Source organism: Thermobia domestica, chromosome 9, assembly GCF_964235325.1.
Source record: "Thermobia domestica chromosome 9, izTheDome1.hap1.1, whole genome shotgun sequence".
Taxonomy (NCBI): Eukaryota; Metazoa; Arthropoda; class Insecta; order Zygentoma; family Lepismatidae; genus Thermobia; species Thermobia domestica.
In genome coordinates this window covers 182,170,415-182,187,547 of record NC_137462.1, presented here as the reverse complement: position 1 = coordinate 182,187,547, position 17,133 = coordinate 182,170,415, and the positions used below count along the sequence as shown (strand labels likewise).

The 17,133-nt window shown below is 35.0% G+C and overlaps 1 protein-coding gene across 16 annotated transcripts in view; it reads left to right on the top strand.

Annotated features, from left to right (window-relative positions):
* hppy (MAP4K3-like protein hppy) overlaps positions 1-17,133 on the top strand; it is a 133,388-nt gene that overhangs the window by 11,543 nt on the left and 104,712 nt on the right. For all 16 annotated transcript variants that reach the window (XM_081725596.1, XM_081725597.1, XM_081725594.1 and 13 more), the window contains exon 2: positions 9,692-9,749. In XM_081725596.1, coding sequence (XP_081581722.1) covers positions 9,692-9,749 — 58 coding nt within the window. The remainder of the gene's footprint in view (positions 1-9,691; positions 9,750-17,133) is intronic.

Below are 17,133 nucleotides of genomic sequence, written 5' to 3'. Positions count from 1 at the left end.
TGAGCTACCTGCCCCCTTTTTCTCGTGTGGGCTCTTGAGCAAACACACCATGAGGTTTGAATGAATATTTAGTATTTTACGTTTCAAATCCTAGCTAAGGTAAATATGTTCGAAGACTAGTAAGAAAATTAATTTTTCGATTTTGAATTGAATAGCAGCAACAGCACGTAGTTCCTCTTGAAGTAATAATAATATTAAAGGTGAAGGATGTTTTCAATTGTTGATCGCCTGTGTGCCAGTCGCACATAAATATCGATTGAAGATAACCTTAAATAGGTTTTTGTAGTGCACATATAACTAGGTCAGCGTCAATTTGTCTTGCTGTCACAGGCGACGGCGTTTGAAATTGCACAACTTCCATTGAGCAAATTGACGTGCAAGTCTGACCAGCACCAACACTTTTCACACATGCAATCTATGTAAAAGCAACTTTCGAAAGATTGAGTATATCATTTTGATTATTAGCAGACTATTTTGTCGCGATCCCTTTTCACGAATTGATGCAGAAAAAAAAAGTATGTATTTTAAAATTGTTAAAATTTGCATAGGACTTAATTGAACTTAAGGGTTCCTAATCCCAAATATGTATATATTGGTAAGCTTGTTCCTCTGATGCTTGTCTGAATCCAGTTCCTAGTGAAGGGCGCAAATTAAAGTGTTGACTGAGCATTGTAATATATATTCTTTCGTATAAACCCGACCTGAAAAGACCTAAGTATTTCGAGTTCTGCCAGAATCGTAAGATTCGCTTCTCACTACGCGAATGCTGGTATTGTATATTAATAGAGGCGTCTATAATTTCTTCAGTTTCTTCAAGAACAGAGCTACGATTTTTTTAAAAGCAAATACCCTACATGTTAGCGTGGAAGAATGAAAATAAGAGACACAATCTATACGTTGGACACTGGATCCATATCGAAAACATATTTCTTCCTATCTCGTGCCTTTTCTTCTGTCTCTCTCTCTAAAGTGTGTCAATAGACATATTAATTCTTTCTATACTTCAGCACAGTATAGTTTGGAAATCTAAGAAAACCTGAAACTTCGCCAGGTAGAAAGTCGTTTTAAAAAAAAATCGTTAAGAAAGCTGTTTTTCCCTGACAGCTGTTTGCATTTCTTCCGAAGGTCGTATCTTCACTGAGAAGCTCAAAGGGATTTCCCAACTCCCTTACTATGTTAACGTGACAGAAAATTTTGTCTTCAGTAATAATCGAACCTATGCTTATCAATGACGTGTTGGTAGCCGTCTACACGTGAGTGCACCACAGGGCTAGATCCCTTACAAAAAGTCTTTCAAATACAAACACTTAATCAAGAACACTTACCCTGACACACACTTTTTTTTTTGTACTAAACAAAGATTTACTTGTTTAAGTGTTCTCTTTGATTTGTCGAAGAATATGTCCGTATATCCGAAAAGGAAACATGAATATTAGAAGATTTTTCTTCGTATACTGCCATATTACGGGAAGATCATTTATTTTGAGTTACTGGAATGATAAATGTATCAGGCAGCTAGCGTTCATCAACTATTCTAAATCCACTTGCATCCAAAAGTAATACCGTCAGTTGGGGTGACTTTGACATACTTCATGCATAATTTTGTTCATAACTTTTTCTGTGATAAAGCTATTTCATTGTTTTTGATAATATAAATACTGAGGGAAGGCTACTGTATCATTAGATACTCGAGTCTTAAAAATAGGACTTCTCATTACCCTGGAAAAGAAACAGCTACACCATGGCAATCTTGCAACAATATTGGGGTGACTTTGGCACCCCTCTTTTCTTTGCAGGAATGAACAGAATATTTCATAAGGGTGCCAAAGTCAAAACTCCCATGTAATTCTGATGGCTTAGTGCACAGTTACAGAGATTTTTGAATTTGGGGTGACTTTGGCACCTTTAATTTCATATCACAGGGCTCATAGCGAGTCACTTTTTTTTTTTTTAAACTAAAAGTTTTTTTTTTTTTTTTTTTTTTTTTTTGGGAGATAAAGTGACTTTTTCGTGTGATTTATGTTTTGCATTGGCAGTTTTCTAAGAAAAATATTATAAAAATAAATGAAAGAAGGCAGAAACTTGTTACTCATTACTCTTCGAAAAGCTTCAGTACTTGCTGCCACATGTGAAACAGTCAGCTTTTATTCTTTCTAAAGCACAGTGGATGGTTGGTAGATGCTTAAGCTCTCAAGGTGGAGTTGAAAACCCTTCTGTGTGTAGGTCTATTCTTTCTTCTATTATAATAGTCTTTTAGTTTTCTCTCGTAATAGTTAACGCTCCGCTTGAGTTTCCAAATTTTCTTTTTCGTAAAAACTTTACCAATGTAGCCTACTTGCTCTTGAATTTGTTCCTGACCAGAGTAGCTGAAAGTGCTACAAACAAGCAATATTAAAGAAAAAGTTAATTAGTTAAATTTCCAATGATGCCAAAGAAAAAGTTAATTTCGTTAAAGTTCGAAGGATGTCAGTCACCCCGTTGAAAAAGTACGATGTCCATACTCTCGTTTGTGTGCAACAATTTCGTACTTTTGGGATTGTGAAAGGAATAGCTAAATAACCATGAAAAATTTGAAACGTTTTTTTTTTTTTTTTTTTTTTTTTTTGTTATGTGATGTGTGGCTCTGAAGTTTTGCAGCTATTGAAAAATGACGTTTTCCTTAGGTGTTTCAAAATAGTGTGTGGAATTTCAAGAAAAAGCATCTTGATTCTCATAGATGTAGATGGTTTGTTAGAATAATATCTGCTTCACACACTTAGAATCAGCAAGTGCAAAAATTATGCTGTATTTGGGAGTAAAATAATTGAATACTTTTTTTTTTTTTTTTTGATAAATGTGCCAAAGTTACCCCAACTGACGGTATAAAACTAATTGTATATTAGAAATTTCAAATTATCTTTGTAGGGGCATAAAAATGTCATATCATCATCAGGTACGTTGAATTTTCACTGGATTACTTCCTAGTAATAGTCTGTAATTTTGTTAAAGTATGAGATGGCCATAGTTAGGGTTATTAAGTCTAGGAGGCTAAGGTGGGCAGGTCATGTAACCAGAATTGAAGGAGAACGTTTCATGATTTTAACTGTAAACCCAGTCGAAAAAAGACTGTCAGGATTGAACCATCTGACAAAAATTCAGAATTTTAAAACATGGTGTTTTCGAGAAAATGGCACCCATAAATGGCGATTTTTGAAAATTTAACAATTTCTCTAATTTTTTGCTTCAAAACGGTTGCACACAGAAGCGATACAAAATGTTTTTCGGAAAGCGGCAACTAGGTCTTACCAACTATGTAAACAGAATCTTAAAATTCGAACCGGAAGTGCTCGAACAAAGTTTGCGAACTTTAACTTTTTAGATAAATTGACGCTCATTTGTTAATTTATGTACAAAAAGATGCCCATGCACAAACTAAACTATAATAAAATATAGTTTATTTAAGTCTCTATGTTCATACCTCAACAAGAATTATAACTCGATTTGTCTCCATAGTTGAATGGTGGGGCTTCGAAGTTGACATTTTTCATGTTTTCTACAATTTATAAATTGTACTCCCCGTCTTTGATGGCCCATTACTTGGCGGGAAATTTTTTTTTCGACCAAAAAAATGGTCCCTTAAAAACACGTATGGTTTCTATAAAAGAAGTTTCAACAATATCTGAGATATTGATGGTACAGTTATATATATATTTGCGTGAGTTGAAATAGAAGGCATCAGGAACATTTTTACTTACTTGAATGTCCGCAATCACCTCGTCACTTTTGGCCATGCATTTATGTTACACCCTGTATATATTAGTGTAGATCCTATTTTTTAAAGAACATTATGAAGTGCATTTCCAACATTGCCAGATCTTGTACCAGATGCGAGTTTTGGTTTTCTTCTCCGTCTGCACAATGAACAAATACTGGTAATCTATCCACTTTTTCCGACCTTAAAATATCACGTAATATTTTGCCTTCTCAGTAAGTGACAATTAGTTTTTACCGTCAAAGTGTGATTTACATTCAACAGAACTTCACTGGTGCTTTCTCCCGCTTTCCTGAAAACGTCAAAAATCCTAAACATCGAAAATCCGAACACGGTCCCTTGAAACTAGTGACAATACACTAATTCAATTTTGTTTGAATGAAGTCAGTGTTTTTACAAAAACTCAGTATATGTAATGGTTTGTCACACATATTTTTATTTTCCCTTAGGCCTATACAAGTTAAGTTTTAAGTGTGAGTTAGAAAAACAATATAGTTCAATGTACGAGTAGGTTCTTCAGAAACATTAAATGTAAGTAGCCATACATACGGTATTGTAATTATTGTATGTACTGTATAATCACTGTATCGATAAAAGAAGCATACTATACAATATAGTTAAGCCTAAATAGCATTTTCTTGGTAATTTGAAAATCCGAACTACCTGTGGTCCCAATTAGTTCGGATTTTAGACTTCCTACTGTATAACAAAATTGGAGGATTCCCAGGCATTTAGGTGTAAGTTATTTTAATATTATTATTATTTAACTACTTTGCTAACCATATAGCCATGAGGAAGCGATAGTTCATTTTAAGTGGCAAATTAAATGGTTAATCATGTTCTTTCTTTTTTCCTCTATCGTTGCAAAATATGTTTATCTCCTTCATATTTTGGTACTTAAATACCCTATAATTACACAACACTAGGATAAAGACAAACGTATTTCCATGTAGTAGAATGATTATCATGCGTTATCTGAGTTTCCATTGGATACACAGCAACTCTATCCATCACGACTCTGGAACTCACTAAAGAAATAATAAACACTTCTGACCAGAGTATATACACTTGTTTATTAAAAACGAAATTCCAGTGTAACAGATTCAACAACGTAACGTTGTCTTCATCAGACACTAACTGAAAGAGATGTCTTAGAGCGCAGTTATTTATACTAAAAGTGAAAGTACTTGTGTGCATGGGAAGTCACCTGGGTCGGACTTTCCCGGGCGTCATCTTTCGGCCACCTGCCCTGATTTAATTACCCTCCCACCTGTGTTTATCTTTTCCAGACACACCTGTTGTTTATACTTGACCAATTGCCTTAAAACATTTTCTCTTAATCTACCTCTGATGCCTATGAGAAATAAATAACAGACTATACTACATACAACTGATTATAAATACAGCAATACAAATATATATATATATATATATATATATATATATATATATATATATATATATATATATATACATAAAAATAAACTATAAAATATAACAATATATAAAACTCTATATAACTATATACAATATTAAACTATATATAATATTAAATATATGAATATAAATTACATATAAATATGTTCAATCTTGTTTTTTCACTTCAATTTGTTCTAATAAATTATCCCATAGATCATGTATTAACAGTCCACTTGTCCAGTTCATTAATTTGTCACTTTTCTCTTTCTTTATCCTTCATGCTTCCTTCCATTTCCTTATCATTGGTCTCTTCTCCCTTTCTAGCCCCTTTACACCTTCCCAATCTATATCATGCCCCGTTTCTTTAACATGTTTATGTATGGCATTATTTTCTCTCTTAAGTCTCACATCATCCCTATGTTGTTTAATTCTCTCCCTAAGTTTTTTCCCTGTTTCCCCTATGTATATCATATCACAATCCTTACACGTCACTTTATACACTACACCTTCATCTTTCTCACATATTTTCTTCGTTCTACTTTTCGCTTTCTTAATCGTTTCCAAAATTCTTCTTCCTCCTTTTCTGTACGTCTTCACACCACCTCTTCTAAGTAAGTTCTTTAGTACTTCTGTCTTCTCCCCGATGCTCTCTATCCCGTGCCATTTGTTCTCCTCTTCCTTTCTCTCCTTTCTCCTTCCTTTCCTTCTTTCATTAAACAACAACATTATAAACTTCCTGGACATGACTATAGAGAGAAAAGATGGACGATTTACAACAAGATGGTATAGGAAAGAATGTGCGGCGGGAGTTTACTGCCACGAAAGAAGTGATGTGGATTACAGAAACAAAAGAAACTTCATAAGGAATATGGAGAGAAGAATAGAAGAAATAGATACTGAAGAGGAGAAAAAGAAGGAGGACATAGAGAAGTTCCACAGTTTACTAGAGCAGAACGGGTACAACAGACAGAAGTTAAGAAAGAACAGAATTGAAGAGGAAAGAAGGAGAGAAAGGAAGAGGAGGAGAACAAATGGCACGGGATAGAGAGCATCGGGGAGAAGACAGAAGTACTAAAGAACTTACTTAGAAGAGGTGATGTGAAGACGTACAGAAAAGGAGGAAGAAGAATTTTGGAAATGATTAAGAAAGCGAAAAGTAGAACGAAGAAAATATGTGAGAAAGATGAAGGTGTAGTGTATAAAGTGACGTGTAAGGATTGTGATATGATATACATAGGGGAAACAGGGAAAAAACTTAGGGAGAGAATTAAACAACATAGGAATGATGTGAGACTTAAGAGAGAAAATAATGCCATATATAAACATGTTAAAGAAACGGGGCATGATATAGATTGGGAAGGTGTAAAGGGGCTAGAAAGGGAGAAGAGACCAATGATAAGGAAATGGAAGGAAGCATGAAGGATAAAGAAAGAGAAAAGTGACAAATTAATGAACTGGACAAGTGAACTGTTAATACATGATCTATGGGATAATTTATTAGAACAAATTGAAGTGAAAAAACAAGATTGAACATATTTATATGTAATTTATATTCATATATTTAATATTATATATAGTTTAATATTGTATATAGTTTAATATTGATTTTCTTTTTTTTTAATCGGTCTATGCGTTACGGAGTTACACTTAAATATACCCACAATTAAGGTATTAACACTGACAGCCGTTGTGGGCTTTCACGGTCTAGCTCCGAAAACTACCATCAGATCCTATGTAAATTTACGCGAGACCACTGTGAAAAAGATACTCTTTCAAATAAGTATTTAAAAAAAAAAAAATGTGCGTTGAAACTATGCGTGATCCTACATACAGTTGCAGTATTAATACTGTTAGCCGTTGATGAGTTCGATGATCTAGCTCCGAAGACGTTCATTAAATCCTGACGAAATTTGCACGAAACCACAACAAAGATATAGCCTTTCAAACACAAAAGTAATAATTAAAACCAATGTACCTGTGTCAGAGTTATAGGTGAACATATACTCACATGGTCTAGCTCGGAAGATTGTAAATAGACTTTGAAGAAATTTATATGGGACTACCGGAGAAGTATACTCCCTTAAACAAAGAATGAATCATTAAAATTTGTGCACATATGCCCAAGTTACGCATGAACCTACCCACAACACACACACACACACACACACATATATATATATATATATATATTCAGGGTGTTTCGAAACAACACCGACAACGTTTAAGAGGTAATCTCTGACACCAAGATAACACAAAAAGTATGGGCCAATCTGGATGCACAAATGCTTCCTTTCGGAGTTATAGGCTGCCGAAAGCATAAAATAAAATGAACTTTAAAAGTCCATAACTTCAAAACTATGGGACCTACCGTAGTTGGGTCAAGACTTCACGTAGGAACCAGCATGTGCTCTATCCAGATATCGGAGTTTCAAAATCCTGCGGTACTTCCGCAACAATTTTTGTAGAGGTAGTTGTTGAGTACTTCAAATTATATGCCCGTAGTCAAACCCATTTTATAAAAATTGTTGCGTGAGTAATTTAGGATTCTGAAACATGTATTTTTGGATAGAGCACGTATTAGTTCCTAAGTGAAGTCTTGACCCGACTACGGTAGGTCCCATAGTTTTGGAGCTATAACTCCGATAGGAAGGATTTGTGCACCCAGGTTGATATATACGTTTTGTCTTATCTTTTTGTCAGGAATCACCTCCCAAACGTTGTAGTTGTTTTCTGTAACACCCGATATATATATATAAAATTGTGAATCTTCTTTATTAAGCCAGTTAAGAAAGAACGGTCTATACTTCGAAACTTATTGTACACAAATAATTAATTATCGAAATTATTTAAGATATTTTTATAGGTAAGAACTTTTCTTGGGAATGCTCATTAGATTAGTGAAAACAGATTAGATTGAAATCCATTTGCTAAAAAGTTGGATAACCTTCCTTGCTAGTAGAAACAAGCTATTCTATTTGCAGTCAACTAAGGGAATACGGAGCCATTCTAATGAAATGATGTTTATTTATACATTTATTTGTTATGTCCCACATCGAGTCATGGAATAATGGGGACAAGAGTAAGTGAATAAAATAAAAAAATGAAACGCAAACTTGATACCAACCGTATCCATGCCTTTGACAGTCTTCGAACTAATTGAATGACTGACACGTCCTGTGATGGCCAACGTAGAGCTTCCACAGTACATAAGAAATCAATTTCGCTACTAAAATTCGCATACAAGTCATAGGCTGGGTTTATATGGAGTAGAGAACAGGGCACCAGGCCGAGGTTCAGTGCTGTGAGCAATGTAACCCGAGGCCGTGTAAAAAAAAAAAAAAAAAAAAAAAGACTTCTCCAACGTTTTAAGATGCCCTCTCCTGCATCGGTTTGGGTGGCCTTCGTGAGGTCAATATGCAGCTGATCTTCTTATATATAGCAGGCGCTGTCGGTGATTTAGTTCTGTAAACGAGCTTTTTTGGAGACTAGATGGGTGATGAGAAACAGCCTATGCTCTGATGATTATCTTAAGTGATAGTCTGTTCACCTTCCAACTGCACCGGATTCAACCCTAGGTCGTGTTTCAGGCCCCAAGTTAATAGCTCGTTCCGTTCTTCATAAGTTTTGTATTACATAATGATCATCATCATACGTATTCTACCTTATTGGCAGGTCACGTGCTGCAACTGAGACGCTTCCATGCTCCTCGTCTTCCGCTAACTTCTTCGTCTTCACGTACAATTTTTCTGTTTTGATATCCTTAATCAATTTTAACCTCCTTCGCCTTCTCTTTCCTGCCACCATACCCTCTAAAACGTCCCTCACGATATAATTCCTTCTTAGCCAATGACCTAACCAGTTTCTCTTCTCTATAATATGTAAAATTACTGTTTTCTCCCCCACTATTTCTAACACCCTCACATTCGTTTTCCTCTCAACCCAACTAATTCTCTCCATTCTTCTCCACAACCACATTTCGAAAGCTTCAGTCGTTTGTCATATTTGCGTAATTTGCATAAGGAAGCAAAACAAAATCTGGAACTTAAACTTAATGTGTAGCTGTGGCTGTAGTATTTCTGTAGCTATTAAAGCAGGTGAAGACTGCATGACTCCACTAACTAATCTTTCCATAGAAAATAATATCGGACATTAATTCTATCAGATCGCGTCTTCAATTTGGTTTCATTAAGGATCAAAAGGAATCTTTTGGCTTAAAAACTGAGCAGCTATAGTTCTACTTCATGGGTATCCTTGGAATACTGCATATTACAGTAAGAGCTACTTTTCGTTATAGGTGATGTGTAGCAAATTAACTAATGGAAAGAATTCGAGAAAAAAGGAAAGAGATCTATTACAACGTGTAATTTTTGATCAGTTTGGATGTGTTCTGGAGTGATGTTTCCTTTAACCTGTAAATGTTGTGTCTGCTTGTATCTGTTACTTTTTAATTTGGTATCTTCATTTGATAGTGTGTAATTATGTTATCAGTGTGAAAAAATGAATTATTTTGTTTTATTTCAGGCGAAAAGAATCTCCACGAATGAATTAGCAGCAATAAAGGTGATAAAATTAGAACCAGGTAAGTGTTTTCTTCGAAAATGTGTACGATAACAGTTAAAAAAAAATCAGTAAAACTGTCGTGGTTTATTTTTTATAATATAATTGATTTATTCAATCACTTGTTTTGTCACACATAATCAAACCTCCATAAAATTTATATTTTTCTCATCCATTTGGTATCTATACAAAATTTATTTTCGAGTCATTTCGCGTCACATCATCGAAGAATGTCCTTCCACCATCTTAGATTTTCATCAAACTAGTTATATTAGCAACTAGTTCGGGCAAATGCTTCAAAATATTACTGTGATGGAAAGTTTTGTGAACGAAGCAGTGAAAGGACGGAACGACATGTCTCACTTAAAATTAAGTTGTGCAAGGCCGTGATTGAAGCTCAGAAATAGTGAAATTAATTTTATTGCAGGGAACTTGAAAAAGATTAGGTAAATCGACGTGAAGGATTCCTAACTTACGAAACGTCTATCCAAAGTGGTTCTGGTCGATCTTGAAAACGAAAATCCATTCATTTCCCAAATTAACTATATCTTTTGCCTGTCAAAACGTAGAACTTTGATATCATTTGAAAGAACACACAATTTCCTATTAAAGGTTGAAAATGTCATTGTTTATTTACTGTTAGTAGTTTACAGAGAGCATAAGCCGTACTAAACCATTCTTAGTCCGACACGGAGGAGGTATCTGCCATTCTGAATTCGTTGTACGAGAGCTATCCACAAAATAACGATCATTTGCTCATTCCCGCCATACAGGACACGTCTTATCCACTAATCACGCCCGACTGTTTTTTTAAACGCATTTATTTAGTATTTTTGAAATGTGATTGTATCACATACTATTGCGCCTTTACTGCAGGTTAAAAATTAAAAGGTACGGGCCACCGCACTAAACTCTCCCTCGAATTCCTTAACTTAAATAATGTCTTGGTACAATTATTAATGAAACATTTTCTTGGACATGCAGAACGAAGAAATGACCACTTTGTAGGAAAGAGAATCGGAAAACTGGAAGTACAATGTAAAAGGGAGAGGAGAGGCCCCAAAATGAGATAGAAAGACAAGATGATTTAAGGGAGAGGGAATGAGAATAGAGGACACCTAGGATAGAGAAGAATGGAGGAAAAGAATTAAAGGCGGGTACGCCGACCCCATGTAAACATGAGAAGAGACAGACACAAATAAGATTGATTAATGAAACATTTTCTTGTGTGAAATACGAACAGAATTTTTAAGGTGTTTTGGAAAATCTTCGTCTGGAGAAAACTCACCCCTATAAGTAAATTACCCTTGTAGATTTTTTTTTTTTGTATGTAATCACTTACGTCGTATAAATGTATTACAGTTATTAATGAAATATTGTTTATAAAATTCTACAAAATCGATCAAGTCGTATTTGAAAAAAAAAAAAAAAGCACACACAAAAATACATATAAACCTCAAGACTGAACTACCTATTATACATATTTTAATGGAAGTGATTTACACAATATTGTATTATTAATGTAGTATTTATTTATGAAATATAAAAATAATCTCTGGAGTGAGTTTAGAGAAAATCATTCGAAAGTACTCACTCCCAAGAGTAAACTACCTCTTGTGGATTTAAAGAAAACATGATTATGCCATAATGTCAGGGTGTTAATGAAATACCTTTTTTTATTAAATATGAGCAACATCTCTTGAATCGTTTTTGATAAATCACCGCAAAAAATAAACCCCTCGTAGATTTTTTTTTAAAGAACAAACAAGCTATGGCACCCATATTATTAGGTACCGGTAGCTAATGGAATATTGATATATGAAATATGAACATAATCGTCAGATCCGTTGTCAAGAAAATAGAATTTTTGGTTTTTACTCTTCTATAAACAACCCTTAAAATTTGAATCCCGTCTCACCTAGAGAATTTTATAAAAAACTTAAGTTAACAATTTAGTACGGACATGTTAAACGGTATGGCCTCTGGGTTTGCATAGCACGGACAGATGTTGAAAAATAACTTTTTCGGTATGTAGATTCCATGAAACATGTAAATGCGTTGAAATCTCAAATTCCTTTTTTTTCCTCTCTCTCTCTTACGATTAACATATTTTCTCTCTTATCGTCGCTCAAAAGCAAAAAAATAACTCTGTGATGTAAAAATCCCACTGACTATGTGGTGAGGAGTGTGATTTGTTTCTTGACTGCTCAGAAGATGAAACTTGCAGAGATCTATTATTAAGTGAAGAACGTGTATAGTGGTAGTGATGAAGGAAAAAATATGAGAAAATTTTGTATAATGTTTAGTACTGATCGATATGGTGTCTGGACTCCATCACTCATCACAGAAATTTTAAGAAGCAAATGAACGATAAAATTGTGCAAGTCAGACACGTAACTAGTAACGACGCTAGCTTTAGTTTTTTCTTTTTTTTTAGGAGGGAGCAGGGCAGATAAAGTTTGTGGGGCAGCTTTTCTTTTATGAATAGTTTTATATTGATCTACGTTACCTGTCGGGAGGAGGGACACGTAGCCGCCTCTTGCCCCCCCATGACGTCATCACTTTGCGTAACTCTCGATAAGTTGCACAAAAAAATTGATTTTCTCGAAAACAGATCTAACGATTTTATTTATATTTCATGAAATGTTTGGAATCATTCCAAACATTGCACGTTATTTGCTTGCTGAAATTGTGCTCGAACATCCTAGCTACCAAAAAATTGCGTGATGGTTTCCTCGACAACATAATGAGCAACACAAAACACAGAGAACAGGTGACACTGACATTTCTAACGCGGTATCACTCAGATGGAGACGTCGTTCTTGACCATATTATTATTATTTTTGGTTATGCGACCTGGGTGCCTCATATGACCCCAGAGAGCAAGGGTCAATCGCTCAAATGGCATTACCCTGAAAAAAAAAAAAAAAAAAAAAAAAGCTGTTAACGCGAAAACTCATGGTGACAGTGATTTGGGATCATCAGGCTATTACCCTATGCTCAGTTGCACCAACCGAGGATTAGTCTGTGGATAGGGATAAATCTTAAAATTAATAATCGAAGTGAGGATAATGTGTTGCGTCAACACTGATCTCAAGATTATTTCAACAAACCATCGAATTAAGACGATCGTCCAATACGATCTTTATTAAATTTTACAAGGATTTTCTTCGGCCGTGTTCATTAAACGACTTTACAGCATTAGTTGAGTGCTGGCAGTGATTTCTATAGCCGGCTGCGAATTTTAGAACGTCATGCTTTACGATTCGCATACCATCTCAGACCATTGTGCTAGGCATGTTGACAAAAAGTGGTAATATATGTACCCCAATCTATCGTCACTGATGCTCATAAGACTGCTAAATATCACTATAGTTGCTTGTAACATCTTATTAAATTTATTTATATCTCACTCACCATGACACCACATGTTTCAGGTTTGTTATCCACTTACGCTTCATTCTTCAATTTATACGTTATTTATACATTGAACAATTCTACTGATTTGGCTTTTCTCATCATTCATACACAGAATTGAATATACCAAGTGGTGTCATTCAGCTGGTTCGCATTGGTTCTCTCGAACCGGTTGTTGAAATTTCTCAGATTCACGGAACCTGTTAAAATTGTCTTTTCATCTTCAGATCCACTACTTATAAAAAAAGATATCCTGTACTATTTTTGAGAATGTAGTGAATTTATATTTTTCCTTTCCAGCGTCTAAAGAGATAATTAGGACATCCTGTTGTTGATACATAACACTGATTTTCTACAGCATCTCATGAGTGGAAATGTAATACTACTAATGTGTAGATGTGGTTCATTTCTGTGACGGGTTTCCTGTCAAAAAAAAAAAAAAAAAAAAAATCACTTCATGACAGTAAATCTCCCAGGAAAGCCTTTAAAAAAGAATAGGATAAAATCGTGGCTACGCCAAGAACATCATACAGCTCCCGATTGTTGGGTTAACAAGAAATCAGCCATCGAATATTCTAAACAACAACTAGCCTTCTGGTCACTTTTTTAATTCTAGGTCTATCTCAACATTTGATGAGTTCTAACAATAAAATATCAGTATAAGCATGTTGCATAACTTAATCCTAGTCACTGTTAATTTTATCGTTGAAATAAATAGAAAAAGTGTAATAACTTAATCGTATAGTAATAATGTAAATACTAAGTCAATGCACTATACTGTTCATAGTACCTGTTGCTAAATAATGTGTGAATGTCACCACTACATGTATCCAACAAAAGGTAACGTCAAACGAAAAGTTTCCGTACAAAGTAGGTTTATGTACACTTTACGTGTATTCGAGAAAAAGCAAAGTCATATCAATGGAATGTATTTTTATCTGGAACCTACAATATGTATTTGAGAGGAAAATACGGAAATTCAACAGAAATGGACCAATGTTTTGTCATAGAACTTAAATCTTTGATTCATCAAAGTAGCCTCCACGTGCTGTGATAACAGCTTTACAGACTTTGGGCATTCGGCGTATTAGTTTCTGTAGAGTTTCGGGCTCGATTGCTGTCCAGGCTTTGCGAAGACACTCAAATAAGTGTTTCTCATTAGAGGGACGCATCTTTCGAACTGCCCTCTCAAGCTCATCCCACAGTAACTCAATTGGATTACAATCCGGTGATTGTGGGGGCCATGCCATATTCTTGAGATCTCCCTGTTGCTCTTTTGCTGACTAATACCTTCTACAAAGACGAGATATGTGTTTTGGGTCATTGTATTGCTGCATGATGAACCCACCACCAATGAGCCTCTTCCTAGATGGCACTGCGTGTCTGATCAAAATCTGATGGTACTGTGCTTTCTGCATTGTACCATGTATTTACACTAAATTTCCCACTTTACTGTTACCAAAGAAACCCCACACCATCACAGAACCACCCCTGTGATTTACCACTTGCAAAATACACGATGGAAGCAGTCTTTCGCCCTTGGAGCGACGCACGAAAACCCTGCGTCTATTACTGAAGAGTTCAAACTTTGATTCGTCAGTAAATAAGCAATTGTTTCACTGCTCTAATCCCCAGTTTGCGAATTTTCTTGCCCACAGAAATGTCTTCTTTTTGTTTTGAGGGCGCAAGAGCAGTTTTCTAGTTGCCACACTACCGTTTAGTCCCGCATTCACTAACCGCGTTCGGACACTTTCATAGCTGATCGGCTTTTCGCGAGTTTCGTTCACTTTAGCTTGTATTTGGGGCATTGTTTTCAACCTGTTGCGTTTGCTTGTCCTCCCTTGCAGTAGTAGCTCTAGGCCTTCCAGATCTTGCTTGAGAGCGATTTTCCTCTGTTTCAGCAAATCGTTTTAAAGTCTCATGCACTGTAGTATGGGGTGTTTTCACTTTTGCGGCTATTTCCCGTATTGTATAGACTTCTTCACGTAAAGTAACTATTTTTGCTCTAGTTTCAATGCCCAATTCCCTTTTCGTACGGGCATTATGCTAATAGGGGACACTTTACACCTCACTTCAACACACACACACACAACAACTAGCGTGCAATAGACAACTTCCAACAGTGAGATCTGAGAGAGAAATAGACAGAGCAGTTTGAGAGACACCTATGAGACATTTATTGTGTGTTCGATCTTCAATTTGCAGTATAATGGCCGTTTTGTATCGCACGCGTACGTAATGCACCATCACAACGGCGCAATATTTAAGTTTATTTTTCTTAATTCATCCACAACAGGTCAAGACCTTTTCTCTCGTCGGGTTCTAAAATGTTTTACATTTCATCTGTGAGCAAATTGTAATGCAATCTTATGTTACATTTTGAAAATTTCTTCATTTCCTGTTTGTCCGGAAACTTTTCGGGGGTAGTATATATATATATATATATATATATATATATATATATCGCTGTTAGAATAATATGACAACGATTTTTATGTACTGATGCAGATTCAGTCTCGGATATAAAAATAATGAAAAATGTGAATAAAGAATTAAATAAGTAAAGATATATATGTGAATCTAAAAAATGTAACCGTTGTTTAGATATTCAACTTCTGACTTTGAATCCAGCAGTTTCTCCGATAGGATATATACAACTCCTACACATTCTTTGTCTTTATTCTGCTTTCATTTGTAAATTTCATCCACTTTCTCTGTAATATTTGGTTTTATACTGTTTTGTTCTTCGGTAATTCCAGTGTATGATCTTCCTAGTAAAATTTAAAAATTTCATAAACGATCCAAAATATAATGAAATTCACAGTTTCAAAAGTTTCAAAACCGAAGAAATGGCGTAACCATGTGTGGTAAACCGAAGGAAAAAGCTGAGTTACTTATTTTGAAATAATAGAACTGCCTATGTGTATGGCATAAATTTATTTATGTTTTTTTCGGTACCAGCGTTGTTCTGTCATTTCGGTGCCTACAAAAGTACATCGTTTTAGAAAATATATTTATGGATCCAAACATATGGATGCTAGATAAAGAAAATAATAAATTTCTACGCTTTTCTTTATTTTACATTTATTTTCATACAAGAACGTTCTTTACCCGATTTATAGGGGGGGGAGGTGGCCCACTGGTAGAGCGCTTACTTCTGGTGCGTGGAGTTCCTGGTTCGATCCCCGGCCAAGTTTGTGATGGAAAATCATGTCCGTGGGTTATCTCGGGTACTTTCGTTTCCTTCTACATTCTCATTCTACCAATTTTTCGTCATCATTCACTTGCCTAGATCATCCGTCTTCCTTAGCCTGACAGGCATAATTGTGGGACGTTTAACTGAAAGATTTCATTTCATTTTCCGTTATTTGATTATCTTTAGCATATTTGTTCTTTAAACATCTTTCGAAAATTTAAACAAAAATTATCATTTTTTTTACTGCGATGTTTACGGGTTAGTGTGAAATATAAGCATTGCAAATTTTGCACATTGTACATTTCTTTGGAATCTCGAGGAACAAATGATGCGGGAAGTACATCATGCTTGAACGATCCATTGATTTAATTGAAAATGAAACCTAAGAAAGTGAATGGCTTTCAAAATAGAGAATACGTAACGATTTGATTTATCGTCATTTGGTGTAGAAATAAGTTGGATAGTTAGTTTAACGCTCAACTTAGTGGCGTTTAGATTGGAATAAGTGAATAAAACCAACTACAGGCATATTATTTTTGCTAGCATAAAATTATTGTAGAAATTTTGAACAAAATGTTTTCTTTCGTTAGTTACAGTCACATGATATTGTCAATTTATAGTACTAAGCTTAATCGAAAAGCTCTTGTAATTCCTTCGAAACACATTCTTTGAAACGAAAGTGTATTCAAGTCCATTATGTTTCTGTTATCAATTAAGAGATGGATACCTGTTGGTGACCAAAGAAATGTTCAGATGATCTTTCCTTATGAATTAATTTATTCCTTATTTGTTA